Raw genomic sequence first — 27,408 nt, forward strand, 5'->3', positions numbered from 1 at the left:
GAGCAGTCACAAGTCACTTTACTGTCCGCAGAACGACCATGCCCCTTTTTGGTTAAAACAAGCACTGTAAAGGTGCAAAACACCCAACCCAATTTTACTACGACTTACTTCCCCAAAAAGAGGACAGTAAAAGAAGAAATCTGTGGCTTCAGGCCATCACCAGAGAAGATGAAAATGATAAAACTGTGGGACGGACAGCCAGTCAGTAGTGTACTTCTGTGGCAAACACTTCATCACAGGTTACTTAACAATGATGTTACTGAGTCCTAGTGAAGTGTAATTTGTTTTCTTCTACAAGTTTCTGATACTGGTAGAGATTAAAGACAATTTTAACAAAGTTTAAGCTATTCACTGCCATTTCCACTGCAAAGCTTCTGCTTGCCGCGATCATCACAGCAAGTAAACACGTAAAAGAAAGCAAACACGACAATTGCACAGCAATAGTCTCCTTCAGCGAATGAAAGAATGTAAACACAATAACTACAGGAAGAAACCTGATCATGTACAGTACATCCGTCTAGTGCAGGAGTCATATATAATGGTGAAATCTGACGCTGAGTTAACCTATGCCAGAGGTTTCCTAACCCCTTGTATCAGTTATAAATTCAGCCAAATTCCCACACAAACCAGGCATCAGTTAACATGTCTCAACCAAACCTGCCTACCGTGTCAGTTTGTTAAAACATGAAAATGTAAGACGATCACTGTAATTCTGATGACAGAAAGGAGGGAAGCATCAAATGTCATATATAAAATGTGAGATAATTAGACTGATTGAGGAATGGACATATAAAAAGATAGTGACCAGCAGTGTGTGGGTAACAGAGAGAAATTATATAGATTAAGGTGTGTAGGGGCTGCAAACGTGCACTTTATATGTGGGACAAAGAGACACAAAGAGACTCTGTGTGTGTGAGCATTTTACCTGCAGGATAATCATGTCGGGTCTGTACTGTTTGCGGAGTCCCACATCATACATTAGAAATTTGAGCATGTTGAAGGCATCCTCCTCCCCCATGTGTAACAGCAGCACTCCAGCAATGAAGGACAGGCCCTGGCAGTAGCCCACCTACAGTAACAACAATAACAAACTTGACGTCTACACAGACAAGCAAGGGGGTGGGGGGGGGTGGGAAGCTTAAGCCTAAAAGATGGTTGACAGGTCCATTCAGTTCAACGGGTGAGCGGGAGAGAGACACCCAAAAGCAAAGTGAAAGAAGAAAGAAAGAATACTAAAAAAATTTAATGATACCTCAGGGTCCAGCAATGAGTAGGCTTTCAGTAAATTATACAGAGACAACTGTCCGGCCCCCAGCTGGGCTTGGAAATATGGATGAGTGGGAAAAGTGCGACCTGGGACAAGGAAAAGAGGGAGACATTATCTATATTGCAAAACATCTGCACTTTTTTAATTTAGGATGAAATACTGGCAGCCAAAATATCTATTTGATCTCTGAGATCAACCTGATACACATCTCAAAACATAATAACACACTTTTAATAAATTTGATTTACTTGATTTTGTCTGACATACTGCTGGAAAGAATTCTCTGTAAGCAAACTTTGTCTTAGGTTGCTAGACTTGCACACTTTGCTGTTAATGTTAAAAAAAAGGATGTCAGTGCACAAGCATGTGCCAAGCAGTTATGCTTAGAAATATAAAAGCAAAACCCGAAACTTAACATGTAATGGTGGATGGGACGAGTGCCTTCTGTAAAAGAACATTCTTAACGTGGACAGACTGGTCATTGGCATGTATGTGTGTTTTTCCCCCCACTTACAGTGTGCGACAGTGAGGCTTTGGGGAAGACAATGACAACTGTGTGAGCGAATACGCTTGCGGTGGGGGCTTTACATTTGTGAACAGAACTCCCTCCCCTGCCTGAAGCAAAGACTGTATGTGCCTGTTCTGTGTGATGAATGGAAGATGTGGGAGTGCTGAACTTCACATCCCTAAATTCTACTCTTTGTCCTCTTGCCTAACTTATGTTAACTCAAGCTGCGCTTTTGAATTTTTACGCGAAGTAGATGGTCTTGAGTTGTGCATTTTCTACCTGCAAACCTCTTTGCTGCTTCAGTATCATAAACATTGTGTTTTTAATCCTACAGCACATAACACCTTCATATTGGGCCATGTGAGCAAACCGTCAGTTTGTGCGCTGTTACCGCCCTATTTGATGTAGAGTGAATAACATAATAGCCAGATGAAAGACACAGGGTCAACAACAAAAACACAGGAGGATAAGTGCAACTGGTGTAGATGTGTGGGTGGATGTGTATATGCATGTGTGTGGGTGTTATATGGGTGGGGTGTAGGTACTGTGTGGGTTTTGGGTAGGAGGTGTTGTGAACATTTGAGGGTTAAAATGAGGTTTACTGTAATGTGCTCTGTACAGGGTTTCTGCAGTGTTCACCAAATTAAATTTAAGACTTTCAAAGATGTTTCTGATACATCACAGATGGCAATTTAATATTTTTCATCGATCATACTTGTCAAAGGATGACAGAAAACCAGTGGGGTCAATAGGTATGTATTAAGTACATACATTTATGGACATATATATCTAATTTGTGTCACTTTCCAGCTGTACATTTTTAGTAATATAAGTAGTCAATCAATGTGACTTTGACAAAGATACAAAATTAAAGAATTAATTCAGTAATGAAAAAATAATTAAGGTTTTCAAATCAGCCCTTGCCCATTACGAGTTGATGAGCTTTCTAGTCACTGTAGATAGCAGGGACAGTGTTTGCTACAGGTCTGATGGTGCTGACTCAAACTCTGCAAAGAAGGATTAAATCAACTAACTGTCACACCAACCCGACTTTTAGTTATATAGCAATCTATATAGTCTCAGCCCGCAATCAAATACAAAAAACTGCTATCACTAGTCCTACTGTTTACAGAAGGCAAGAAAAAAATATTCAAGACCATTGAAAAGGAAATGTAAGACTTTAAAAAAGCCCTTTGTTGAGGGAACTGACTTCAATGATTTGTAGAATCCCTGTCTGTAAAATCTAAAATGTGTTGATGTATGTCTGTGTGTGTGTATACAAGAGAGACATGAACACACACACACACGCACACACACACACACACACACACACACACACACACACACACACACACACACACACACACACACACACACAAATGAGAGGAATGCACGTATTTGTGCACAGGGTATACTGCACATTCATTTATGTTTCAGTAGCCCTTCTAGCAGAATAGAACAGAAAGCAGAATAGATTCAAAATTAAGCATCTAAAAATGTGTGCAAGTGAGTATAAATATTTTCTGTGTGTGAGTTACCCAGATCTATGAGGATGGCATGCTGCTGCGAGGTGAGCTGTTTCAGCAGATCTTTGTACGGAGTGTGATTGGTTGGGGGGCGGGAGGGTACCGTCTGCCTGAGCAGGTACTGCTCAGAGAGAAACTTCCAGATCTCGCCTCGATGTTGCCTTGGCACACCTGCCGGAAGTGATAGAAATAAAACAGGATTAGGTTTAGGTGGGGCGGGGTTGTGCAATAGTGGAATTACATGTTGTTCGGGTACAGAGATTGGGACACAACAGATTTTGTACTAATATGCAAATCATGCCTGTAGTACGCAAATCATAAGATGTGTCAGGACTAAAAAAATGTGGTGAATCTTAGACGACTGAAGATACCCAGCGCAGCCTTAACTTGGCTGTCAAAAACATCTTATGTCAGCCCATTAATTAGTATGAGCTTGAGTGACAGGCAAGTTAGTCCATAGATGTTTCTAAATGGTGAGGGGATATAGGGTGCTACAGTGTTTACCTTTGAGTGTGGAGATTCATTCTTGACCTTGGTCACACATATCTAAGCAAATATCATAAATGCAATGGAAAAGTAAATGAACCTTGCATATAGGATATTTACCACAAATATTGACTACATAGATACTATTTAGATTACAAATGGTAGGGTAGAGCAGTGTAATTTTTTATTAGATCCAATTAGATTCAATTCCTTTTACTAAATCAAGAATTTCTAGCGTTTGTTTATCTTCTATTTTAGGAACGCCCTGAGCATTTATGCACATTCAAACCTGGAAGCAGGCCAGTGCAACCTCAGTCTGATCTGCTGGCTGACTGAGCAGTTGGGGCTTCAAGTGAATTTTCAGCAATTTGCGAGATGCACTTATTTACCTTTTGGTGAAGAGTTAGATGAGAAGATTGATACCACTCTTACACTAGACAGTTAACTTAGCTTACCACAAAGATTGGAATCAGGAGCTTGCCTGGCTTTGTCCAAAGTCACCTATCAACATATCTAAATCACAATAATTGTTAAAATGTTTTTAAACAATTAGTCGTTTTACAGGTGGTTACATCTTGGCTCTCAGCAGTAACTTAATGGAATCTCCACTGGTTGCCTGGCCAAAGTTTAGAGCCAACAACAGTCCAGCATGTAACCCCCCATAAAACATCAAATTGTTATTTGCACGAATTAATAAAATGTGATCTGCTTCTGTTCTATTTTTTCTGTGCGCTACGAGGAAATCTGGAAAAAAAACACACACTATTAAAAATGATGTCCCTGGCGTTATGAGTTTGTAATAAGAGAGGGGCAATGTAAAATAGGAAATGAAAAGGAATTTTACATTAGGTGAGACTAATTCCATTAACATAGGGTTTGTAAAACATAGAGCACAAGAATCACCATTAAACTCTCAGTGTTTGAGAGGAGGATGTTTAAACATGTAAACATGTAACCTTCCTGTCTTCTGTGCACAACATGCTAATGCTAGAAAATGGACAAAACAGAGAGCCTTGACGGCGAGAGACAGACAGTGGGTGTAAAGTTGTCTAAGGGAAATACACACTGACTTTACTGTGTGATTTGACAACACTTCATAGAATTTATAATCTTGCCTTTTTCTGTATTTGAGAAAAGGGCCTGAGCTGATAAGGAGAAAAAATACATATTTTCAGTTATGGAGATTTTTACATTAAGCTTTGGTCAATATTTGCTAATACCTGGTGATTTTGAAAAAGAGCAAATATTTCCAAGAAGCACTGATATATGTATCTGTGGAGCCAAATATGTACCTTGTGCAACAGCAGCATGTATGGTCTCTTTGTCAAATTTGACCTTTGCCCTCCCGGGGGTCCCCAGCATCTTCTCCCAGACCAGAGTGACCTCCTTCAGACACGGAGTGATTTCCTCGTAGTCCAGCTTCAGACGCTTGTTCTGAAGATCGCTCTCCGAGGCTACAAACAGAAATACACAGACAATACACGTCAATAATGTGACAACCCCAGCGCCCCGTGTGTGTGTGTGTTTGTTGCAGGTTCTTGGCTGGGTGGAGCTCAGGTGCCATGGCTGGAACTGGTAACAACTGACCAGTGTTCCCGAAAGGTATTTGAGCGCAGCCGTCAGGGTAATGGTCTCTTCATGAAGCACAATAGACTGTATATTTTGTGTTACTATATATTTAGTGCTACTGTACTCATACACTCTGAGTTCACTGATACAGACTTCCATATTCTGTCTTTGTTGTGTAAAGCTAGCCTGTCATATCAATAAAAACAGTGAAGAGGATAAAAAGCCTGATCTGATTGAATGGCTACCTCCGCTAAAGTCAGAAGAAGAAATGAATAATTTTATGAAACATAACTTTTAGATAAAGAGGATTTTAAACAGAACAGGCCAAATGCATTTCATGACAGAGTTTGTCATCATCTAGTTACTAAATTCATCAGAAAAGACAAGATGCAGACAGGATTTATCAGACTTGTAATGTATTAAAAAAGCATATCACAGGAAAAAAGAAATATTTTCATTTGGGTAATGTTGGAGGCAAACGGTTTAAACAGTCAGAGTCAGTTGGGAATGTGTGAGAAATGACTACAGGAACAACGCTGCTGGTTTCACTTTTCAGTTGCTTTTCAAACTAATTTTTTTTCCATTCAGCTAGGCACCTTTAAAGTTGATATATCACGACTCACGAGCAAGCAGATGTTTAATTTTTAACACATTCAGCAGATACTGCACAACATAATCATTCATTTGGAGTCGTGCGTGTGGCAACATGGCGAACAGTAAGTCCATTCCCTCTCTTTTAGCTCTGTTTTTGGTCTCCACCAACTCCGGAGGGAAATGGCTCAGGAGCTGCTAATCTGGCTCTTTAGCTGCTAATTGGTCCACTTTGTTCCCCAGCTAGTTGCTAACTGTGTCTGTCTGCCATCTGGTGCTGAGAAGGTAGGTGAAGAGTGGGTTTTTAGAGCTTTGTCACTGAAAAAAGCCTGCAACAACGCTAGAGAGATGCGAGAGTGAACCAAAACAGTAAACCTGCGGACCGGACAGTTAAACTGCGAGCTGAAACTCACTATAAAGCTCTGTAAAGCCGAGCAGATCAAGGAGATAACTCTCTGTAGGTTGATAACTCTGACCAACATCTTTTATGTATATGATTCCACATGATATGATTGTCATTATAAAAAAATTGATTATAGCCACTTTAATGTGAGGGCTGTAGCTTTCTGGGAAGTTTGTACATTACCCACAGGCAGAAAGTAGGAATATCAGAGAGACCCTTTGGACAGGGATTGTTGTTAGTGCAACACGCTCCCCCTGCTTTGCTATAATAATACTTTTTTTTTATAGTCCAATTAAATTTATGGAGGGAATCACTGGTTGTGGACTTAACATAGATTAACCCAGCCTTTAAGATAAACAGAAAGACAAAAACTGTGAATTCCGTTGCAACATGTTGACACCACTGATCAAAGAGGGTGAGGGCACACCCAGCGCCCCTCATCTGTTCCTCTCTTTTTGACAACACCCTTCCTCTCTCCCTCCCTTAATCTCTTTACTCACAGCCCTTCTCTTCTCACTTTTGTGTCAAAACTCAACTTTCTTCTCATTCAATCTCATGTTTGTCTTGTCCATCAACCACACTCTCCCCTCTTCTCCCTCCTTCCCCTTGTGAACTTCCCCACCCTTTCCGTTCATGTGTGGTGTCCACCCAGTGACCAGCTGCAATTTGGCAGAGCTGGGGAGAGTGACATCATCACTACAGGACAGGAAAGAGACAGCAGGCCGCTTATCACTCCAAACTGCTCTGACACCTTCCAGGAAATGGGCTGGAATTATGTGTGCAGCCAACAGGCGGGATTAAGCAAAGTGTATTTGCATCAGCAAAATTTTGCAATTATTATAATAACACCACAGTTTTAATAAACAAACTGAGCAAATGGAAATTCAGTGCCTTGCAAAAGTAGAGGGCTTTGCATTTAACTCACACCACAATCCAGAATAAACACATTTAAAAATAACTTGGCACAAGATAAATTGAGAATCTCAAGAGGTCTGAATGTTTTTTTATGAAGTGCTGTATATCATGGCCCCAGCAATCAAAGACAGACAAGTAGCGGGAGTGACCTGGAATGTGTATTCTGGATAATAGAGGAAGAAAACTTGGATGGAGGAGTAGCTGACACACCCAGAGTAAGAATAGATGCTGTTTGAGGGGCTGTGGCTCCGCTGTCTGTCTTATCAGCTGTCTGGAGCAGGCAGAGTCTAGTTCATCAGGACTCGTTCATTGGCCGAAACCCAGCCAGCACTTAATCGCTCCACTCTCCAAACTCTCCTCACCTCCTGCTCTCCATTTCTGTTGCCGGAAGACTCCGCCCATGATAACACACAACAAGATAGAATACCCCACCCTGGAGCTAACAAAGATATACACACACAATTGAGCCATAAACCAGGCAGCGGTGAGCAAGATAAACAGAAAAAACGGTGGACAGGGAGTTGAGCTCCAGCCAGACAAATAATAGACAGAGAGGTGGAGCGCACCATGTGGGAGGAATCAAACACACTTTAAGTATAGATGCCCAAGAAAGCTGCCACACGCTGTAGATGCGTATGTTGATGTGTCTAGTATGAGTACATAGAGTGTGTGTGAAGCTAAACAGAGTGAGGTCACTGCCCGGACTTGTTTTTCATTTATAATATTGATATCTGTGTCACGGACAAAGTGTTGCGTGTGTGTATGAACGGATGGTCTGTATACAGTGGAGGCAGTTACGGTTATGGTGCTTAGGTGCACGTTGATACGTGCCAACTGGGTCAGGAAAGAGGTGGGGCACTTGGCGCGCCCTTAGATATGCCTACCAGCAAACACACACAATTTTATATTATACAACCTGTTCATTAGTGTTGGGTCGAAGTGTTACAAGACATAAAAACAGGTGCATACTCGATTACATAACCTGCATGTGTGTGTACATCTGGAAAGACATGTTGCCAAAGATGGATTAAAGAAAGACTTGTTTGTCCTGCTGTTTAGCATCTAGAGAAACCATGTCATCGTGTAAATCAACAATGTTACCAGGTGAGTTGCCAACGGTGCTTAACGAAACAAAGCAGACGACATTTTGATGGGGCAGCTGTGGCCTAGAGCGGGTAGCTCACTCATCAGAAGATCAGAGGTTCAACCCCCAGCTTCCTGCAGATACTGAACCCCAAGTTGCTCCCCGAAGGCTGTGCAATCGTTATGTGAGTGAGTGTGAATGATTAAGGGGCTTTCACACCTTAAAGTCCGCATGAACTTTGGTCTGAGTTCATGTTTTTCAGTTAGTTTTGGTTTGGTTTCACACCGCAATTCTGCGACCGCACTAAAGGACTTTACATGGCACACTTGCATCCTGTCGTCCTCATCTATGTGGGCTGCGTCTCCCTATACTTGACATTGATTGGTTTATTAAACAGTTTAGCGGGTATCTTTGACAATTAATGAATAAAAAATGAACATATGCATATTTGCCACCACTATTATTGTTATTATGGCATTACTACCTGCAGCACCAGCTATAGGCTACGTTATACATTGTAACGTTGTCGACAGGACAGGAGGAGCAGACAGCAAGCAATCCTTCTGCACCTCTGTTTGAGGAGAGACCAAAGAGATGGGTGGCAGTGTGCTTCTATAATGGCCCTCTGTTTGAAAAGATGATCTGTCACGGGAGATGTCTGTCTGTTTGGTCCGGACTGTAGTCCGTGGGAGATTTCACACCTGTATTTTTGGTCCAAACTGAAAAGTCCTAAAGGCTGAACCAAACGAGGTAGGTGTGAAAGCCCCCTTAGTTTCTTTCTGATGACCACTATGGCACCTTGCCTGGTGGCCTCTGCCGTCAGTGTATGGAATGTAGTTATATAAAAGTCCATTTACAGACAACAAATCCAATCCAACTTTGCAGGACCACATCACAAATAAATATGTTTTGTGATTTAATAACATCTGAAGAATACACTGAATTTGAGTATTTTCAGAGTAATTTCAAGTATTTAGCTGCGGTTCTTGTCTTCAGGCAGTGTCTGTCTGTCGCATGGATTATGGGACGGTCACTTCCACTGCAACACTGTGCACTGCTATAGCGTTAATGCTAATTATAAGATTAAGAGAGATTATACTGCTCATTGTAGTGAATCTAATGCACTTGTCCGTTTAGCATTAGAGGATGTGTGCATGATTATAATAAGCTTTTGTTTATGAACATGTGAATAAATTGCAAAATAAAAATGGTATGCAGGCTAATAGTGTTATGTTTGTGCATTTCAATTCCCTCCAACTCACCCTGTAGTTTCTGGTTCTCCATCTCCATCCTCTGCAGCAGGATCTGCTGCAGGATGGCCTTCCTCCAGAGCTCCCTCAGCTCCTCTTTGCTCCTCTTTGTCCTCTCCTCAGGCACCACACTTATGGACAAGTCACCACTTCCTCCAATTCCCACCTGGCCCACGCACACTCGACCCCCCTCTAGACAGGGATCCCCCCGCTCTGAGACAAGACATATCAGATTATATTACATTAGGTTAGATCAGATTACTCAGATTAAATTATGTGTCCATTGCATTAAATACAAGGAATATCTGACATGAAATGTAAAAATGCATACATAAAAAATAATTATATATATATATATATACACAATAATTTAATTTACTCAGTATTCTCATTTTCTTTATTCACAGGATACTGAACATTCTGTTTGAAAAAATGGGGCAGATAATACACTCATGCAAATGAAAATAAAAATGCTAAACATAGATATATTTGAAACAGTTGGGTGCAATGCACACAGTGAAAAAAAAAAAAAAAAAAAAAAAATTGTTTGTGTGACTCCACCCCAAAGTACAGGGTGGATCCCAAACCTCAAAATACTCTGTGTTGCTTAGAATAAGGACATAGCAACTATCCGGATAGCACTTGCTTCTTTTTCAATTCGTAAGAACATCAGGATTCAGTTTGATCACACACACACACACACACACGGAAACATACCTTAGCTTGGCTTAGGTATGTAAATTTGATACTCATCTTTCCAAGACTCTTCTGAGGAAAATAAGAAATATGCAAGATAAGCCACCATTTTCGCATGCAACAGACAACATACAAGAAACAAGGACCAACCTTTATGCAGTCCATCAACACATTACACACAGACATACGCACGCATTATGACAATAGAGTTCTTTGTGCCAGATGAGGTTAACATTTATGTATGCCTTTGTGTCTGTGTCGGGGAGACTTTCCAAGACATGCTGAAACCAGCAGTCACTCTACAAACACAATGCTAAACAAACCCTTAAGTTATAAGAGAAGTGAAGACAAACCAAACACCCAGAGACGGCGAACCCTCGTAACAGAGTCATGTATTTGTTAGACAAACACAGACTGCTACACTGCTTCAACAGAACTTTGCTGAAAGGTCAGCTTTTAGGTGTGAAAAATGCATGCATGCACGGACACACACACACTCTCTCTCTCTCTCCCTCTCTCCAGTGACTATACATTAACTTCCTAGTCCCGTTGCCCTAACCTTAACCATAAGAGCTGCGCCTGATCTTAAAGGTAAAACCTCCTCTTAACGCCAAAATAACCACAGACACACACACACACCCTCTTGCATTTAGCTGAACGATCCACTCCCTGAGCAAACACTCCAACTTGGCCTGAACCAAGTCACAGTGCTTGTGCGCGCATGCACACACACACGCAAAGTGGGTCAACAAGACTGGTGCTTTCCTCTGACGATGTCTGTGTATGGATTGTCAACATGACCTTGAGACACTGCCACCCCCCTCCAAAAAACACACACACGACACACGCACACGCACACACACACACACACACACGACACACCCATGACCTCATGTATGTAAGCACACACATAAATACACACCCAACTCAACACAACTTAGCAGTGCATTCAGCCAGCACAAAGCCTGTCACACTAACCCGTTAAGAGCACTGGTTTTTCCTTTACTTCAAGGCAGTTGAATGTCAAAATAAACTTCAGGTGCAGATTTTATTAATGGTGATATAAAATGTCTGACGTGTTGTTTACCTCTGTTATCTGAAAGGGAAACTTTGTGCCTAATCCTTGCTAATCCCTTTTGAGCAGCACGTTCAGTGGGAATGTGGATAAAAAAGAAATCACATTAGTCCCACATTCCTGTTGCACTTATTAGACCTAAATACAGAATCCAGAGGGGTGTGAACAGAAGTAAACTACTTCATGGAAATGCATTACTTTGTAGTGTAATCCATTACTCCTGCTAGCACCTTTGTGCATGTTATAATGCTCAGTTGTTAATATGGAAATGTTTTGTGGCTTAGGTGTGTTGAGAATTTGTAAATTTCAGGGCACACTCGGTGGTAGCATTAAAAAACAACACAAACTTTATACACTTAGCGGCTAACATGGAGAAAATATCCTGTTAATGTTAGGTGCCTATCAGTCAGTGTTAGGGGTCTACTAGTGACCACTCTTCCTCTCTAATGCCTTGGTTGTCATGATTTTGGAGACCTTAATATCAATCATTTGTGCAGCTGCCTTTGTAAAGGTAACTTTAATTTGATATTTTAATTTATATTTTTTCTAATGCTGTGTTTTTATTATTTCTATAATTTCCCTAGACAAAGTCACAACTAAAATGGAAGCTACGCAAGTCAGCCCTATTAGGTTTAACAGTGTTTTTTACAGTGTGAGGCTGCTTAGAAGTTCAAACAACAGTGACATCGCAGGACTTCTATCCAAACAACCACCCCTATTATTTTTGGTGTGGCGTGTGTTGCTGCAGGTGGATCCAACACCCCATGATACATTGTGCCATTATTTACTCTTCAGGATCAATGCCAATTGACATTGGAAAAGTAGACCAACCCCTCCTCCCTGACTCTTCATCTCACTTGGCATATATCCCCACTAGTGTTATCTTCAGGTCTCTGCTCTGGTAATAGTACTTGAAATAATACATAAAAATTCAGTTTGATCTGCCAAACTGTGGCGCGTTTTATGTGTGCAGGAGGTGTCAACCAATGAGATTTGTTTTGGATTAAAGGCAGCGTACAGTGACACAAAGAGGCAGGATAGTTGCTGCCTGAATAGAAACTGCAACATTTTGTAATGTGACAATAACGGGACAATATAAAATCAACCCAGGACAAACACAGGTAACAGTGGTTACTTCTAGACCCTCACCAACCCTTACTCAAAAACACAACAACAAGATATTTCCGCAATGACACGAGAACCTGTGACCTTTATGATTATCGTCTAATCAACACTCTTACACACTATCAACATTCATTATGGGACTGGCCAGGAAAAAAAGTAAATGGGAATGGTCAAGACGGGAATCACAGATCATTTTTTATATAAAAATATACATATAAACGCTGTTTTCAGAGTTTTAATTTTTTGTTTTATTAATTGGGAATGGGATGGGACAGGATTGAAAATCCACTACTGTGTTACCCTCTAATGCAAACCATTAATCATACTTTAGCAGTTACCTAGTGTTAGTGATGGCGGGGCGTGTGGCTGCAAAACATAGCTACATTTTAGTTTTAAGTGTTTGTTTTTTCCCGCCTCTTTCACTTGGGGCTCACATGTAGTCCAAATTGATGGACAGTGTTTCCCAGTTTTGTTTTTTTTTTTTTTTTTTTTTTACAAGATGCCGACCATATTATCAACATTATATTGCCGCTGTTAACATTTTCCCAGATACCCCAGACAAACTTTATACTATAAGCTGACATCTCTTCCAACACAAAATGTAAACACCAGTATAATAAAGTGTAATAAAGAAATTACTTCCTTTTTTAAAGGTACTATGTAAGAACATGTTTTGTTTTTATGAGTATTTTTCTCAAGGCTGTTTTTTTTTTCTGTGTATGCTCTTGTTACAGGCGTTTCGGTGGAGTTACAGTGCGACCAACCCATCTATCTCAACTGTCAACACTTGTTCTGTCACACACACACACACAGTACATATAATTATCAAAATGTAGGATCTGAAGACGTGCAAGCACATGTATGATTCCCACGTCTGCACAAGCACACTTTTGTCTGGTCACATACTGAGATAAGATGATTGCAATTTCAAAGTTATCTGAGGTTAAAGCAGCATTTTTACTAAATGTATATCACTATTTTCTACTTGTATCCTTTACACCTCTATAATATTTGACATGGCTGTCAATTTCCAGGCATTCAAGGTTTTCCTCAAACTGATTTCATTTCATTATATGGTGTGTACTTTTCAGTGTGTAAAAAAATCCAAAGCACTGCAAAATCCAAACCAAGAATGCTTGAATGGACATGAATATCATTTCTTAAAGATCACCTAAAAATTGCGGACAAAGAGACAGCAGGTAGAGAAAAACCTGCAAAGACAGAGTAATTTGTAATAGCCAATTCAAGTTCATACAGGAGAGAAAGAGCCATGGTAAAGGGATCTATTCTCATTCCCTTCCTCTTTTCTAAACACACAACATGTTAAATGAAAGAGTGACACAAAGTGGAAAGGCTTTGCTACTGCACCACTGTCTACACGCTGGGACCTGGTATGGCAGTTTTTAATAATCGCACAGGTGACGAAGGACACAGGAAGTGTCTTGTCCATGCTCTTACTTTGGATATTAATCGCATGTCTACGTATATGAGAATGTGTGTTTACACAAGTGTCTTTACATGGAACCTTCTTCTTCCTTACAATAACACGTGATGAACTTTACAACTGGAGCATGCAAAGTAATCTTAGTGTTAAGATCTCACCTGTCAAAACTCTAATGTACACGGACACGCTCAGCGTACTCCCAAGTGCACAAAACATGTTTTTTTTGGCAAAGTCATCTAAATTAGACATGTGGCATATTATGTGGTGACAGTAAGCAAAATATGTGCATAACTCAATAAGATGAAATTCTATTGTAGAAATATTCACTGTATCAAACTCTTATCTTAGATGCACATTCATGTACATTGTTGTGTCTAAGACAGCATTTTTGTTCCAAATTAGTTGGGATAATGTTTAACTTGCTGTGCATTTCATGGTTTGAGCTGATTCTTTTCAGGCTGAAAAGAGCAGCAAATATTATGATCTACAGTCTGTAATTTCAAAAGAAATATTATTGATATATAGTATATGGGATAAAAGGAACACTTGCTAATACTTGTTGAAAGTTTAATTTTAGATGTGATGCAGTATCCTTTGTAGGCTATAATTCAATAACAGCTATTCAAACTTGTTACAAATTCTTTGTTAAGGCTAAGGCGCTTTGCTCGGCACTAACCATTGCTGTTGTCATGTGGTGTCTTTATCCATTATGATGTTCTAAATCTGCCATTAAAAGCAAGGCGGTATCTTGTCCAATCGCACAGGTTAATCCCATGCTTGGCTTCTCTCTGTGGTACTTCCCTCTACCCTGCACGTAGGTAGCAACTGCATCGTAATTACATACACATTTCTGTCATCTTGCTAACACAGGACCTCAGTGTGATCCCATTGTAAATATAGACAAACTCTATCTGACTCTTCAGATCTAAAAAGGTGCGGCACATCCTTGGTTTAAAGGAAACTACTGCTTTGATGAGGAATTAAATTTTCCATGTATTAGACTAATTCCCAGATCATTGATCAACACTGAGTGGGCCTCCATTTTGACTTCAGGAACTACAACAAGTACAATAGGCCAAATGGATCAGCAAATATGACAGGTGAGTCTCAACTTTCTTTTGGGGCGGATAAATAAGTAATACATTGACAGACATTGTGGAAGTCAATGTCTTACGACAACATGTCTGTGAAGATTATCAGACATCCAGGTCATGGTTATTCAAGGTGTGTTAAAACCAAGGGCAAATGGACTCAGTTAAAGACTTCCCCTCCTGTCCTGCCAAGCAGCTTGGTATGCAGTATGAGGGGCTAAATACCATGTTGTGCCAGACAGATTTTATGGTCGTTGGGGTCACCTGGAAGTCTGACGGACCATCGTTGGCAAGGTCACATAAGGGCAAATGTGAGTGGGGTTTTACTACCAGGGCCACCTCACATAGGGTTAAAATCAGGCATGCAAACTGGACAGGGGTAAAACGGGTGAGAAGGATACGCAAGCAGATAAACACACAGAGACTGTATCAAAGGGGTCTGTTAAAGCTTACATATTTGTATAGATAACTTTCAATTGTGTACTGCAAGTTGGGAGTGGGGGTCTTTGAGCATTAAACTGCATCTGGTGAAATTTTATGTACCTTTTACTGCAATAATGTATAGTGGAAATGTTTTTATTGATGTAAAGGAGAAACACAAAATTGTTGGCAGGTGACAATAGAAAATCTAAAAATATAAGAGAACGGAAAACTGTCAAGAAGTTGTTAAAGTTACTGACTGGTGCTGCACGTTTTGGGGTCATTTTATAATTAGTAGCTTGATTTTTTTTAGCTTAAATTAAATAAATAAATGTGTAAATTAACTTTTCTCAAAGCATTTGCATTTGTTATTTAACATTACTGGTTGCAAGCTATTCAAAAAAATTCTTTCAAAAAGTGGTGGAGACAAAACCAGCCATTTTAAAAGGTGGTGGGGACATGTCCCCAGCGTCCCCAGTGCAAATAACACCAATGCCGACACGTTTTGCTTTCAGACGGACACTACGTTCGGCAGCTGTCAGACCCTACTGTGTAGTAGCCTTGAAAAAAGACTCGCCCTATTCTGCCTCTGATTGTCTGTCAGGTTTAGCCGTTAGGAGTGACAATTGGTTAGGCATATGCAGCTGTAAATTTGCAAAGCTTGTGCTAGAGTGGACTCGGTAGTATAACCGACCAACCGACAGCCCCCCCACCTCTCCCCCCAAAATATTTTCTCATTGGATCTTCAAAACAAAAAAGGTGAGGAGTTTGCGTGTCTGTTAAATATATTTGTGAGTGTGTCCATTTTTACCATTGGTTTCTGTGTTCTTCTGAGGTGTAGCAACCCTCAGGAAGATCTGTTGCCTCCATGAGTGGCGGTGGCTGCGCAGAGGACTTTCCCCTACCCCACATGCTGCACTTGTGGACAGAGCTGCTACATCACTGAAACACAAACAGGCGCGCACGCACACACACACACACACACACACACACACACACACAGTTACATAATCATTCAGTAGGTAGTATTTTATACTATAAACAAGAAGCTCAGATTATAATTATGCTAGACACACTAACATGGACGTTGTGTATATGTGTGTGTACCTGCTCTTTCGCTCAGGACAATCGTTCTCTTGGACAGGGGCCAGAAATTGAAATTTCAGAAAATTAGGGACAGAGGAGGAGGAGTGGAGACGAGCACGCAGACCACTGAGAGGACTGAGATGGAGAAATGCAGGTGAAAGAAGGCAAAAAACAGATGAAAAGAGAAACTTATGACAGAGGGACACATGGCTTATGAGACATGCTTCCGAACGCCATTGATTTCAATAGATGGATGTGACTCCTAGCGTTCAGGTGGGATGCGACATGGCTATTTTTTTGTGTCACGGAGTGCTGAAGTGCTGACCCAATGCAGGATTCTCACCTTCTTTTATTGAGCCGGGCTCCAGTAGAGGGTGAGGAAGGGTGATGAGGGAGGAGAGGAGAGAGAGACAAAGGGCAGGGAGGAACAGGAGGAAGGGTGGAGTCGTTTTGGGATTGTCTGAGAAACAGTGCAAATAAAGAAAGAGTCAAAGATGCTGAAAAAAAGTATGAGAGAGAGCAGGGAAAAGTAAAGGGGAAAAAAGTATTTTGAAGGTAGAGAAGATAAAGAATTCTGGCTGATCGTCACAAACTCCTTGGTAATAACATTGTTACAAACTGTAAAAATTGTCTTTTGGGCAACAATACAACTATAAATGACAGCAAATTATACTCTGTATTTATTCTATTCTTCTACCTGATTAAGCATTGCACTCCTATAAAACAGCTGGACTCATGAGTAAAAAAAAGTTTAAAATTCAGTGCTGCAGAACCAGATATATCATCTGTATTTATCTGACTCTTCTACCTGTATCTGTTGTTGCACACACACTCTTTCTTCAAAACCTGCCGCTACATGGCTCACACTGCAACTTGACTGCCGACGGCTAAGGATTCAGGTGTGTTATGCTGGTAGCGGCTTATGTAGCCACGAGCCTCAAGCTGAGATGAGGAGCAGGCTACAGAGGTCTGGTAAATTTGTAGTCTTCAAACCCAACCAACAGTGACTCAGTTATTAGATATCACTTAGCTCCCTCTGTGGCCACAAAAGGCTTTATACAACTTATTTTAGCATTTGCAACAGTCCCCTCCAACACCTGTAAACAGACTTTTTGATGTGTAAAATCGGTAGAGTTCCCCTTTAACTGTGAAGGCTCGCACCTGCTTCAATATCCCATCCACAGTATGTTAATTACATTTCCCTTTTGACACAGATACCCCTGCCGTCATAAAGAAAACCTGGGCATGACACACTCTACTAAACATAGGTTCAACTACCCATGTGACTGCTGTCACAGGCTGACTGTCACCATTCAGTGTAGTTCCACACTCATCAACAGAAACACAAATACAGTACAACTATAACACACGCTGAAAATGCTGTTATGAAAGTTTCACTTTCACTTTGTCTCACACGTTCTCCTGGTTACCTACTTTTTGCCCACCTTTTTCCTTTATCACCAAATCAAGGTTGTGTGTGACCTAGCGGTGACCTGAATAGTGGAGGATGATGATGCTTCCATAGGAGGAGCCTGATTCGCAAAGACCATTGTCTTTATGGGAGTTCTCAATGTCTTATTTTACATCGAACTACCGGTTTCCTTCCAATAAGTTATTATACAGCCCATTATGATATAAAAATCAACATTTAATGCTGTAAATAGAAATGTGAAAAAAAAGAAGCTTTTAATATACTCTTTAAAGGTTTAAAGTTTTAGTGGCATCTAGTGGTGAGGATTGTGAATTGCAACCAGTGGTTCACGGTGCTCCTTGGATGGTCCCATTTCCCGAGATGTGAAGTTGTTCTTCCGACTGCCGTGTGTGTCATGTGCTCTTAAGCCGGAATGTGCTACAGGGACGCTACTACAAAGATGTGTTGGATTGGCGTTATCAGAGCATTTACACAAACGCAGATATCTAGTTCCTTCTACATGGACATCAAACTAACTGTTATAACCATATTGCAAATTACATGTTTGCAAGATATGTATATGCAATGTGATTATGCGTGAATCAAAGTTCTGTATACTTCTTTATGTTTGTTACACTTTATTTCTCTTTTTGCAATAAAGATTTAAGGAGGAAAAAAAAGATTCTGATAATTCCGACACCACATGAATGCACCACCAGTCGCAGAGCGCAGGAGAAGCTACGGCGGCCGACGTACTCTGTCGGCTCTTGTGCTAAATAATACGTTTGGTCCTCCATTTGTCCAGTTGAAACTGTATTTCCCTTGGCATAGTTGAATAAAAAGAGTTCAGTGCATATAACTGACATACCGTAAGCCTCAATCTCCATTGTTTCCTCCTTCATATTTAAATCTTGCGCACTCAAAATACCCCTGAAAAACGGGCGAATGCGAACAAGCGCTAGTTGTTACGTAACATCTAGGATGTTTACGCCCCCAAAATTACATAGGCCAGCCCACGTTCCAGAGTTAGCGGTCATATAGCTCATAGAGCCACAGCTGGAGGTTGTGCAGTGCAGTGTGTCTCACAGAAAGTGCTTTTATGGTTATGAGGGAAAGGTAAATATTATCTGGTTTTCCCTCTGATGTCCTCTAGCTGCTCTGTCTTCCTGATGGACAGATAGCCTTACTTGTTGTTAAAGCTACGGTTTGCTAATAGTAGATCCTGTTACCAGCTGGCTTCTGTAGTAATGTTAGAGGTAAACACTAACACAACCCCGGAGCACCAAGCTTCCACTCCAAGCAGAATCAGGAATAAGACGGCTATCTGCACGGCTAACTTACTTGCTCTGGTGTGGACTGTCGGTGCTGACGGAGTAGTGCCGTACAAGCTTGGGCTTGGTAGCTGCAGTAGGGTCCTGTTGCGTGTGAATTAGTATATGCACTGACGAGTCCTCTGCGGAGGAAAGGGAGGGAGGGTGGCTGAAGGTGCTGGCCCGTTTGCGGAAGCCTTGCGGCTGAGCGTCATCAGGTAAAGAGGAGGAGGACATCGACAGGGGCAGAGAGGAATCGATGTGCTTCAGGTCTCCTGTTGAGTTGTGGCACCTGAAGTAAGAGGAGAGGAAGAGGAAAAGTATGTGAGAAGACATACACAGAATTGGAGAAAAAAAGTTTCAGGTGAAATTAAGTTTATAATATGCACTACCTAGCTTCTAATTCATGGAAGTTTTAGGCATACTTTAACTGTAGACTGTGTTTAGTTCTACAGTTCTGGGGGACGCCATTCACCCTATTACTTATTTTATATATATATTATGTGTTTTCCTAAAGGCACCAACATAGGTCTATAAATCTCTCCTTGTGATCCTCTCACCAGAGAGAGGATAACCATGAAATCCATGTAAAACAAGTAGAACTGAATTCACCATTAAAGCACTGACTGCTCTACCCCAAGATATGAGTCAGTGTGCGGGCATGTGTGCTTAGGTGTGTTTACCTGAGGGGGCTGGTGGGTCGCAGCTGGGAGGAGGCAGGCAAGGGATCATCTAGACAAGGCTGGTCCTGGCTGCTGTTGACTGTACAAATGGAAGAGCCGCTGTCACTTCCTACGCTGTTGTCCCTCTGAGCTCTGGCTTTGCTGCTCCCCTGCCAAAAACACACACTCCAAGGTTATTTTCAGTATGCTGCTTTGGCATTTAACCAAAGATCACAAACCAAGACACTACTTCAAGGTCCCTTATCATGTAATGTTCAAAATATAAAGACGAATAATTCTGAAAAGGAAAATGACTGTCTCCTCTAAAATAACTGTTTTCTATGTTAGATCATGACAAAACAACAAATATACAACAGCATACTTGTGTGCTATTGAACACGAACCAAGAAAGAAAGAGCATTGTTACCTTCCAGATCCCCTCCAGGGACTCCGTGAGAGAGCGCTTGGCTCGGCTCTTGAACTGCTCAAGCCGCTGTCGACTGCTACTCTGCTGCTGCGCCTCTACTGGGGCTGGAGCTCCCTCCTCACACACCTTCATACACATGGAGAGAGAAAACAAGACAGTGAGTGAGAGAGGGTGGTCCTCACAAGTGTAGTATTACACTTATGTCTGTGTAAGTGAAAGGGACAACAGCTATTGTTTATTTCTTTGGTTAACTACTCTGTAATAGACCTGTTGAGACTTTGGAGGAAATGTAGAACATATCTGGAGCAGAGACAGAACAAGAAACAAAGAGAGAGAGCTGGTACAATAGTGTATATGTGTGCATAGGAGATGTGCAAAAGTTACCTGTTTGCTGTCTCCAGGCAGTGTGTGCTGATGGCTCCTCTGTTTCTCCTCATACAGATTCCTCAAGGAGGCCATCACCAACTCATTCTCCTCCTGGTCGCTCTTAGGACGAGCCCTCTGAGACAAAGATACAAATTTTCAAAGTACATTGTTTGTTCAACCCTGGCAAATAAATGATATTTGACAAACAGCTTGCAAATACTGACTTACAAATAGTGTCCTACTCTGAAGGTTTTTGACTGAAAAAATGGCTACATTACATTATGTAAATGTATTGGATATATTGAGCTGTTCTGCGTGGCAGGTTGTTACAATTTGAGACAAGAAGTACCAGTTTCCAAGGTCAGGAGCCTAAAACAAGTTTATGTGTGATGAATAAAACTTAACAATTGGTTGCGCATTGTATTTTTACTACATGACTCTTTGCTTTTTAGAAACAAATGTTCAATGAATTAATGTTAGAAAAGCAGTGACCTGCTGATAGTATTGACAGCATTTTTTGTAATGTTGCAATTCAGCTACATCACCAACAGATGTCAGCTAAGTCATGTAGGAATATTTGAGGGCATTCACCTCCGGAGACTCATCTTTAACTGTTCAACATCTGTAGTAACAATGACGGGTTAATAGATTTATGTGATCCACTGCCAACAGTTAAATGGATGTGCTTTATCTACGATATCCACTTGTGTTTCTGGGAAATGAGACTGAAGTGTTGACACAACCAAAGAGTGCAAAATAGATCACCAGGGAAACAGAGATGGTGGAAATATTTAAGTCGCGCATAAAGACGTGTGTCACTGTAAATCCCACAAACCTGACATTCTGCAGTGATTGAGTCATGATGAACTTGGGTAAAATTGCAAACTGACTGGTTTGTTTCTAGTTGCAGTCACCTCAAAGGGAACTCTAGGAATTCACACATTTGCCTTACAGGTGCAGAACAGAACACATACCATAGTGTTTTCAAAGACCGAAGCTTGCTCCTGGTTATCCAGAGTGGCCAAGTGTTTCTGAAGCTCCAGCTTGGTTTTAGATGGGTATAGACCTGAAAAACATGTCAATACAGAAGAAAAAGTCACTGCAGATAAGACTAGTCTCACTTTAGATTTGCTTTACATATAGTATGTGTATGCTTATAGGGTATATAGGGTGCTGAGTCACATAATTAAGCAGAATAATATGTCCTTTTACCTTTGTGATGCATTTTTATATATATAAAGAAATATTGGTTAACTTTTACTCAATCCGTTTTCATTCCTGCATCAATTTGACCAGAGCCTTAGTTACTAAAAGGCTTGTCAAGGTATGCTTTTTGCAAAAGTCTAAACCTGACCAGTACTTATCTTTTAGAACTTGCAATCATTTGGAAGTGTTGAGAAATGTTCAGATAGTCAACCCTTACTTGCCACAGTTACTAATACATCATGACATTTGCCACCATGACACAATTATTTAACCAGGTAAATGTTATGTACAATGGCTGTATAAAATGTGACCTATTGACTTTACTCTGACCAATTATAATTTAATTAAATTTGCTTTTAATTTTCCTCATTGTCTGAAATGTGCTGTGCCGGGAAAGTTTTCTACCTTCAATCCTCTCACACAGTTTGTGGAACTGCTGCATGGGGCAGCTGTCACACTGCTGGCTCTGGGTCTTTGCATTCTGCAGCAGGGCTGCCACAGAGAACGCCTGCTTCAAAGTCAGCATGATCTCATCCACCTGCAAGAGCAAAATACATCCATCCTTCATCACACAGCCTTTTGATAATTTGGCAGTGCATTTATCTGTTTTGATTCTACCACACATTAGCTGTTTTTGAAAACTACCATAAAGATTAGAACAAATTCAACACCTTCCCCATTCTCGATCAAATTACATCACATTTTTAAATACTCCATAATCCATTCTGTTTCGGTGCTCAGAACTGCCCTTTCCTAAATTGCAGATATTATATCTTTGCAGTATATAACTAGTAGAAGTAAAAATAAAAGTTAAGTAAAAAGGATATGCAGTTTTCCCCCACACATAGTCCAGTTTTATTTATTAATGTTTAAAAAGCCCAGTGAATCATTATTTCAACAATTACAGTAAGTATCTATCTAGTATAAGCCATCACACTGCAACATTAGCTGACTATTATACAGAAGAGTACGTCCACCTAATGACCAGGGCGGTTTATCAAAAGGACAGTCCATTTGGCACACGATGACTCAGTGGAGCAGAGATGCTCTGAGTCATAGGTCTAAAGAATTAGAGCAGCATTTAATCTTGATTGATAGAAAACAACATTGGAGAAAAATATCCGCTTCACGCACTGTGGCGTTCAGATCCAAAGCAAACTTGCGATGTGTTAAATTAAACTGAGTGGGCTGATGAAATGTGAACACTGAGTGGGAACTGCTGATATGGAAATAAATGGATATGTGACATTAGTTACAGGAAATACACAATAATCTGTATTGTATTCACATTAATGATGATAAAAAGACATTTCTAGGTGTGTAGATGTGCATAATAAATAAGTGAATGAATGACCTATTTGGAGTTTTGCTTTTGTTAATTGTGTTGGTTAAAGAAAATACTCTGGATGGAGGCAGTTTAACTAGAACAGTCGCCCTGCGGTTGTATGCCTCCAACCAGTCAAGTTGCAGTTCGAGGTCTGTCCAGACTAATATATGTAGTGAATACTTCAAAGTAATTGAATAAAAAGGTAAAGAGAGTGTATTTTTTGGCTAAATGGAAGTTATCACTATACTGATGATACATATGTTTGATTCCAGTGAATACACATAGTTGAACTGATTAATGAAGGTTTATCAGATTTATATATATTGGCTAAACAGGTACACAGGTACACATGCACCTTATTACTATTTAAAGATGGACTCTTATACATTATAAAGCTACACAATGTGCTGCTTGTGCATTCTTCTAGGATTTTTAGATGGAAAGCCTCTCTATGAGCTGCAGGTAAAACTCACTCACACAGCTCGGCGTGCACCAATACGTTGTTTGCAGTCACGTAACTCTGATGAAACTCGAAATTCAGAATGAGGCAGGAAGTGAAGGGCAGAATCCTAGTTATTGTTTACAAGTCAACATGTGTGTGTGGAATCTGGAAAAGCCCAATTCATTCTTAAATTATGGCTAAAACCTTATTCTAAGGCCACAATGACCTATTCAATGTCCGGTCACCTGTGAAATAAGGTCACAATCTTACCTTCTGTTCCTGAGTTATAGTGTTGAATTTTAGCCAAAAGGGTGTTTTTCCAGGACATTTTGAGGTCAGTGACCTTGACCTTTGAGTCAAAAGTGTTACAAATTCAATGTCCAACCAAGTGTGAAAAACGGTAATCAATTTTTGAGTTGGCCAAAAATGTGTTTTGTGAGGTCATAGCCACCTTGACCTTTGACAACCAAGGTCCAACCAGACAACCCCAAAACATACTGCCTCCAGCCACAGCTATTGTTGGCTCAGAAACATAAAAAAAAAGGGGGAAACACGTATGCATCATGTTTTTTTCAACAACATATCCCATCCTTCTCTTGCCATGTTCTACTACGCTCTCCATTCATGATCTGTCTCTCACCAGTGATTCGTCGGTGCACTGGAAGACATAGCAGACAAAGTGGCAGCTCCCTCCTTCCACTGTCTCCCTGCAAATAAAGCCAAAGTGATCCACGTGACGAATACCCTAGAAAGAAAAGACCACGTGGTTTGAGGGTTCAGCATTGGTTTCAAAATCACACACAAGCCTAAACAGACAATTGCGTGTAGAAACACAGGGCTTCATACCTGTGAGCAGAAGGAGATTTCCCTGAAACTCTTTTCTATGGCAACTTTCTTAGTGTCTGGACTAACCAAGAAGACCTGAGACCGGCCCACCTAAAACAAAGAACAAAAAACACAAAGACAAAACAGTTTCGTATCTCTATGTATCTAAATGTCTCTGTATTTCATAGGCTTGCAGTCCGTGGTGTGTGCTTCTGAGTGTGTGGTCCTATTTCACATAAAGATATGTTAAATGGCAAAAAAACAGTATCAGTTAAAAGTACAAGGCTTGACCAATGATTATGTGTTTTAAAATAGAGGCTTAAAAGGAACTTTAACTAACTTTTTGTAATTATGGGATTTTTCAATTGAGGCAGTTTCATTTCTTCTCTTCTCAAAAAGTATCAATTCATTTCAGGACAGTTCCGCTTTAGGGGATATATCCAGATTCATACCATCATTAGGACATGACTCACTATCATTCCAAAACCTCAAAAAGGGACTTTAGTGGTTCATAATAAGCAAGGTCTCATGTCTGTTAAATCCCAAGTCTTCGAGCCCTGTGATCACAGCTATTCTTTCTGTGAACGAGTTGGCCTATATTGTACTTTCCAGAGCAGCAGCAGGGTATATCTTCAGTGTCAATAATATGTCTGTATTTGCTGACTGGGACGGCACCAGGCCCTGGTGGTTCCTGTGCCAGTGGTCACCATTTCCCGTCTGGAGGACAAACAGGAAAATTCCTGTTGGCAGGAGGTCACTGAGGTCAAAATAAGGTGAATTAGGGTAGCATGACTGAGCTGACTTTGAGCAGCAGTCAGCATTTGCTCTCGCTGAGTCATTAGGGGATTTATATTTTTGTCTTTTTTTCTATTCTCTCCTTGTCTGTCCTACATGTGCGACTGCGGTTGAGGACTTGTTATTAATAATCCAAATAATAATATCCATACTTGCACATTACTGCGCTACAAAGTTCTCTTTGCCATCTAAACCATTGTGCGTGAGCTGTAAGAACTCAGACTATACCTCGAAAAAGCAGTGGAGGTGCTAACTGATGTGCAATATTGCTGAATGCTTTTAACCTAAATCTGAAACAATCAATTACAAATATGGTAATCATTTGTTTTTCTCCATAAAGAAAAGGGCATCTTAACATAAAAACGTTTTCTAAAAATATATATTTCTGTAATTGTACCATTGGTACAAGCCTTTCCTGTATTGCGATGCACATACTGAGCATAAGACTGCTGCAACACCCAAAATAATGTTTTCCTTCTGTAACTCACAGGTTTTAGTCATGGACCCATTGTCCCAGGTCTTGTTGCCTGACGAAGGTCAACAGAAATTGTCTTTTGCACAATTTAATTTTCTTAAGTAGCTAGTTTTTCTTTCTGTAACTAAAATCCAAGGTCCTGTGCACTGTATTGTGTGAGTGAATCAGCGCAAGATTATTAAAGGTTGTGTAGGTGTGTCCCACTGGGGAAGAGGACCTGTGACTGGCTGTCCTATACACTGTCTGAATCACATTACTGTGACAAACTGACACCACCTTCCGTGTTGTGTGTGTATATATATATATATACAGATAGATAGATAGATATATACACACACACATACACACACACACACATATATATATGTGTATATATACACAAATACAGTTCTTTAGATTTTTTGATTTCTTTTAATGTACTATAACCACCAAATAAAGAGATGGGATGCAGAGTAATTAGGGTCAACCTGCTATTGTGTGTGTGCGTGTAAGCATGTCCATTCATGAAAATCACCGTAAACAGCATGGTCCTGTTCTCCTTCAGGCTGGTGGGCTGTACTCCAGCAGAGTGGGCGTGTGCATCAGTAGTGCTGGTGTGAGAGATCTCTGGTGAGAGTCCATTCTCATCCAGGGCCTGCAGACAGGGAAAGCTGGGGTCTCTTTTAAACAGGACAGGTCGCTTCCCAGTGGTCGGGCTACCTGCAGCACCATTACCAATGCCATCACTCCCGAGCCCATTGGGTGGCAAGGTTAACGCCCTCCTCAGCCCACCCACCAATCCCCCGCTATTTCTCCCTTTATCACACGTCCCTGAGCCTTGTGACTGGCTAAACTTCTCGATGCACTCATCAATCAGGGCAGGAGGGGCCTTCTTGTCAGCAACGCTCACACGGCCGCAAAACAGCACCTCAAACTTCTTGGCAAAGGCTGTCGGAGACACCGCAGCAGAGGGTGCCACGGAGGGTGCAGTTGTGGAGAGAGAAGAAAAACATTTTTCAGAGGGATCGCTGCCTCCTGAGGAAGTTTTGTTGGAAATGGTGGTGATGTCATCGTTGCGTGCCGAGCTCTTGCCAGCCTGCCTCAATGTACTGATTATCTCAGGAACCTGGAGGGATAGCAAGCAGGAGATAAGAGCTTGTAACCACTGTAATAAAACTTTTAAAAAATGGATGACAATTAATTTTACAGGTCCAACATAAAGTTATTCTGAATATGATCACACCCATTTGAGCACATGAAAAGATAAACAACCTTGAAAACACTGGAAATAATGTAAAAATACATGCAACTTATAGTAAAATGTGCTATAACACTGTGGTCGTCTGTGCAGTCCTTCCAGGATGCTCTTTATTGTGGCACCTCAGGGCACTTAGTTTCATAAATATTAACTGCCCTCTTTATTTCTATAGGTGGTATTTGACTGGGTGCTCATATTGCCCTAGCACTGATCCAGAAGTAGGTGTCTGCCTACCATAGCAATAGTGGGTAAACATTGAAATAAACACTAAATACATACTGCGTGAACCACAAATGTTCCATTTGCCAATGTACAGTAGATGCCACACCTCTAGTGAAGTCAAGTCAATTTTATTTATATAGCCCAATATCACAAATTTGCCTCAGGGG

General features: G+C 40.7%; 1 protein-coding gene across 2 annotated transcripts in view; it reads right to left on the bottom strand.

Annotated features, from left to right (window-relative positions):
• Window positions 1-27,408, bottom strand: part of tbc1d1 (TBC1 (tre-2/USP6, BUB2, cdc16) domain family, member 1) — a 66,141-nt gene that overhangs the window by 12,481 nt on the left and 26,252 nt on the right. The window contains exons 4-19 of one of the 2 annotated variants that reach the window (XM_046047550.1): window positions 24,534-24,623; window positions 24,328-24,432; window positions 22,324-22,456; window positions 21,687-21,778; window positions 20,731-20,847; window positions 20,347-20,472; window positions 19,941-20,089; window positions 19,289-19,549; window positions 16,880-16,996; window positions 16,558-16,671; window positions 16,262-16,392; window positions 9,612-9,812; window positions 5,080-5,241; window positions 3,314-3,472; window positions 1,253-1,353; window positions 926-1,069 (exon numbers count right to left, since the gene is read on the bottom strand). In XM_046047550.1, the coding sequence (XP_045903506.1) occupies window positions 926-1,069; window positions 1,253-1,353; window positions 3,314-3,472; window positions 5,080-5,241; window positions 9,612-9,812; window positions 16,262-16,392; window positions 16,558-16,671; window positions 16,880-16,996; window positions 19,289-19,549; window positions 19,941-20,089; window positions 20,347-20,472; window positions 20,731-20,847; window positions 21,687-21,778; window positions 22,324-22,456; window positions 24,328-24,432; window positions 24,534-24,623 (2,202 nt within the window). Of the gene's footprint in view, window positions 1-925; window positions 1,070-1,252; window positions 1,354-3,313; window positions 3,473-5,079; window positions 5,242-9,611; window positions 9,813-16,261; window positions 16,393-16,557; window positions 16,672-16,879; window positions 16,997-19,288; window positions 19,550-19,940; window positions 20,090-20,346; window positions 20,473-20,730; window positions 20,848-21,686; window positions 21,779-22,323; window positions 22,457-24,327; window positions 24,433-24,533; window positions 24,624-26,296; window positions 26,442-27,408 lie in introns of those variants that run through there. The other variant, XM_046047549.1, reaches the window with a different exon arrangement.

This window comes from Micropterus dolomieu, linkage group LG04 (genome assembly GCF_021292245.1).
Source record: "Micropterus dolomieu isolate WLL.071019.BEF.003 ecotype Adirondacks linkage group LG04, ASM2129224v1, whole genome shotgun sequence".
Classification (NCBI taxonomy): Eukaryota; Metazoa; Chordata; class Actinopteri; order Centrarchiformes; family Centrarchidae; genus Micropterus; species Micropterus dolomieu.